The sequence below is a fragment of the Macaca nemestrina genome, chromosome 6, assembly GCF_043159975.1.
Source record: "Macaca nemestrina isolate mMacNem1 chromosome 6, mMacNem.hap1, whole genome shotgun sequence".
Taxonomy (NCBI): Eukaryota; Metazoa; Chordata; class Mammalia; order Primates; family Cercopithecidae; genus Macaca; species Macaca nemestrina.
This window is the reverse complement of record NC_092130.1, coordinates 163,372,879-163,376,577: the sequence shown is the minus strand read 5'-3', so window position 1 is coordinate 163,376,577 and position 3,699 is coordinate 163,372,879. Positions and strand designations below refer to the sequence as shown.

General features: G+C 48.3%; 2 protein-coding genes across 2 annotated transcripts; both read left to right on the top strand.

Annotated features, from left to right (window-relative positions):
* LOC139363973 (TATA-box binding protein associated factor 11 like protein 2-like) lies at positions 1-600 on the top strand. Its single transcript, XM_071099215.1, has one exon. The coding sequence runs from the start codon at positions 1-3 to the stop codon at positions 598-600; it is 600 nt and encodes a 199-aa protein (XP_070955316.1).
* Positions 601-2,733: 2,133 nt separating this feature from the next.
* LOC139363972 (TATA-box binding protein associated factor 11 like protein 2-like) lies at positions 2,734-3,699 on the top strand. The gene is made up of 2 exons (XM_071099214.1): positions 2,734-2,797; positions 3,026-3,699. Exon 2 carries the CDS (start codon positions 3,100-3,102, stop codon positions 3,697-3,699), a length of 600 nt encoding a protein of 199 aa, XP_070955315.1. The 5' UTR covers positions 2,734-2,797; positions 3,026-3,099.

The window sequence follows — 3,699 nt, the reverse complement described above, 5'->3', positions numbered from 1 at the left end:
ATGGAGACGGGCAGGCAAGCAGGTGTGTCTGCTGAGATGTTCGCCCTGCTCCGAGGTCTGAAGGGCAGTAACAAGGTTGGGATCCCTGAGGACCTAGATGGGAACTTGGAAGAACCCAGGGATCAGGAAGGTAAGCTCAGGAGTCAGGATGTCATGGACCTCACGGAAGGTGACAATGAAGCCTCAGCCTCAGCTCCTCCTGCAGCCAAAAGACTGAAAACAGACACCAAAGGAAAGAAGGAGAGGAAGCCCACCGTGGATGCAGAGGAGGCTCAGAGGATGAGCACCCTGCTGTCCGCCATGTCTGAGGAGCAGCTGGCCCGCTATGAAGTGTGTCGCGGGTCAGCTTTCCCAAAAGCACGCGTTGCACATCTGATGCGGTCTATCAGTGGCAGCTCGGTGTCTGAGAACACGGCCATTGCCATGGCTGGAATAGCCAAGGTCTTGGTTGGAGAGGTGGTGGAAGAGGCCCTGGACGTGTGTGAGATGTGGGGAGAAACGCCCCCGCTTCAGCCCAAGCATTTAAGGGAGGCTGTTCGCAGGTTAAAGCGCAAGGGCCTCTTCCCCAACAGCAACGACGGAAAAACCATGTTCTTTTAGGCCCACGGCCAGAGGGACAGGTCTGTTCGTGAAGGGAGAAGTACTGCATCCATCTTCCCGTGACGGGACCGTGTTTGCTGGAGCTTCTGCATCTCAGTCTACCCTGGGTTTACGTAGAACATTAACATCTTTCTCAAACTGACATTTGTCTTCCCCAGATGAGGACAGTGACTTGTTTCATAATCACTTTGACTAAATATTTCTGCTTCCTAGGGCATACAGAGGCATCTTTCCCTGTCTGCGTAGTTGGAAGAAGATGGGTGTGCGGGCCTTCAGTTGTTTGTGGGCAGGGAGATGCTTTCAGAGGGGGACACGTTTTCCAGGGGACTTGCATGGTTTTATGCTGAAGCCTGGAGTTGCTGTGTCTTAACTTTGACGATTAGGTCTGGTTTCAATCAATGCAGCCTGTGGAGACTTTTCTCTTGTGTTATTCTGCCTGGAGGCTGTTCCTGAGCAGGAGCCCTGCAATTGTTGTCCTTGTATGTTGTTTAAATTCTTGTATGGATTGTTTTGACTCATCATTGAACTGTTTCCAAACTGAGGAAATAAAAACAAAATCACAAAGCGTTATTTTCTCTTATTTGACTCTTCTCATACATATTCCTCCCTCCTTTGCTTTATGTCGGCAAGTGGTCATCTACATTACTGGCAATTAACATAGCATAGGAGAATTTTATAAGACTAGAGAGCGAGGAACAGAGTACGAAAACCACCTGTCTGTGAACACCCATTTGTAATGATCATCTGCACTTTAAAAGACACGTATAGAGAGCTTATTGAGCCTTCAGGTTTGCTTCATGTGGTCACATTATCAGTGCTTCTATAGGCACCCAAATTTAGCTGAAAATACTGTCACAGAGCATTCTCGATTTTATGCTTTCTAGAGGCCATCTGCCCAGAAAATCGAACCTGAGTACCGCAACGTAGAAAAGAAATTATTGACACATGGAACAAAGTAGGTTCATCAGAAGGTATAAAGTCATCCCACAGTCTCCTCGTGTATACTCTACTTTACCTTTATTCTGTTCCATAATACCTTTATTATATGGAACAAAGTAGATTCATCAGGAGTTACAAAGTTATCCCAATGTCTGTTTATACATACTCTTCTTTACCTTTATTATGGCAAAGAAGACTTTTCCATCTTAAAATAAATATCTGAGATTTATTATCAAATCATTGTGTTCATTCGCAGCACACTTTGTGAACATTCCCCTTCACTTTGGGAATCCAAGGGGGACAGGTCACTTGAAGTCAGCAGTTCAAGACCATCCTGGCGAACGTGGTGAAACCTTCTCACTACTTTAAAAAATACAAAAATTAACCCGGCGCGGTGGTGCGCACATTGATTCCTAGCTACTCTGGAGGCTGAGGCAGGAGAATCGCTTGAGGCCAGGAGGTGGAGGTTGCAGTGAGTTGGGATCAGGCCACTGCAATCCATCCTGGGGTGCAGAGCGAGACCCTGTCTCAAAGATAAATAAGTAACTAAATACATAAATAAATAAAATAAAATTGAAATAATATTTTCCTATTCCCCTCACCCAGCGCAGTTTCTTTTCAGAGTATCTCATAAATCACTCGTTTCCCCATGAGTTAGACATTTTTTCTCAGACATTTAAGTGTTCTAATGTGCCACTTCATAAAATGTCTCATTTTTACTCTAAATTTTTTTTGCTGTTATCGTTGTGAGATGTGAACTTTGCGATTCTGTGAGGAAGACAGAATTCTGAAATGCCCCCTGCATTTCCCACCCCTCAGAGACTCGCCCTACATCTGCCCCTCCCTTGAGTGTGGGCAGAGCCACGAATTGAGGAGCCGCCCAAGTCCCTGATTAGATTAAGGATACCCTGAACCAATAGCTGTTAAGGGCTGGGTCTAATTCAATCATCTGAACTCTTTATAAGGGACTGAACCTCCCTGAGATTCCATTCCCTGAGGGAGATTTCTCAGCACTGGTTGTGCAGACCCAGGGAGCCCCACAGCGCAGACCCGGTCAACACCTGTAGTTGCTGAGAGCATCCTCCCAGCAGCAGGCAGAACAAACAAGTGGGCCTGAATTCTGCCACCAACTCGAATCAGATCGAAGCCAGACCCTTCTCAGGTGAAGTCCACGACCGCACAGTCAGACCCTTACTGGAAATCCCTCGTGTGACTCTGAGCAGGAGGCAGTCACTTGGCTCAGTAGAACTTCTGACCTGTGAATTGGGGTTTCTCTTAAAGACTCAAAATTGACGCGAATTTATTATGCATTGATCTAAAACTGATATACTCTCCATCCACAAGTTTCTTCACATTGCGGAAGTGAGAAAACCAGTGTGTGTGTTTGTGTGTGGGAGCGGGAGGCAGGGAGCTGTGTCCAGTTGTGGCTACACTGGGGCTCAGCAGAAACCCAGCAGCTGAAATCTGTGAATGGTTCTCATTGCAGATCCATAATCAAACCACCCCAGCCGGAACTTCCGCCTCTACAGCGCTGTCAGAGAGCAGACCTGAATCCCACCCATGGAGACGGGCAGGCAAGCAGGTGTGTCTGCTGAGATGTTCGCCCTGCTCCGAGGTCTGAAGGGCAGTAACAAGGTTGGGATCCCTGAGGACCTAGATGGGAACTTGGAAGAACCCAGGGATCAGGAAGGTGAGCTCAGGAGTCAGGATGTCATGGACCTCACGGAAGGTGACAATGAAGCCTCAGCCTCAGCTCCTCCTGCAGCCAAAAGACTGAAAACAGACACCAAAGGAAAGAAGGAGAGGAAGCCCACCGTGGATGCAGAGGAGGCTCAGAGGATGAGCACCCTGCTGTCCGCCATGTCTGAGGAGCAGCTGGCCCGCTATGAAGTGTGTCGCGGGTCAGCTTTCCCAAAAGCACGCGTTGCACATCTGATGCGGTCTATCAGTGGCAGCTCGGTGTCTGAGAACACGGCCATTGCCATGGCTGGAATAGCCAAGGTCTTGGTTGGAGAGGTGGTGGAAGAGGCCCTGGACGTGTGTGAGATGTGGGGAGAAACGCCCCCGCTTCAGCCCAAGCATTTAAGGGAGGCTGTTCGCAGGTTAAAGCGCAAGGGCCTCTTCCCTAACAGCAACGACGGAAAAACCATGTTCTTTTAG

Excerpts from the sequence above, each read along its gene's own strand:
- LOC139363972 (XM_071099214.1), top strand. The coding sequence starts at position 3,100 with ATGGAGACGGGCAGGCAAGCAGGTGTGTCTGCTGAGATGTTCGCCCTG.
- LOC139363973 (XM_071099215.1), top strand. The coding sequence starts at position 1 with ATGGAGACGGGCAGGCAAGCAGGTGTGTCTGCTGAGATGTTCGCCCTG.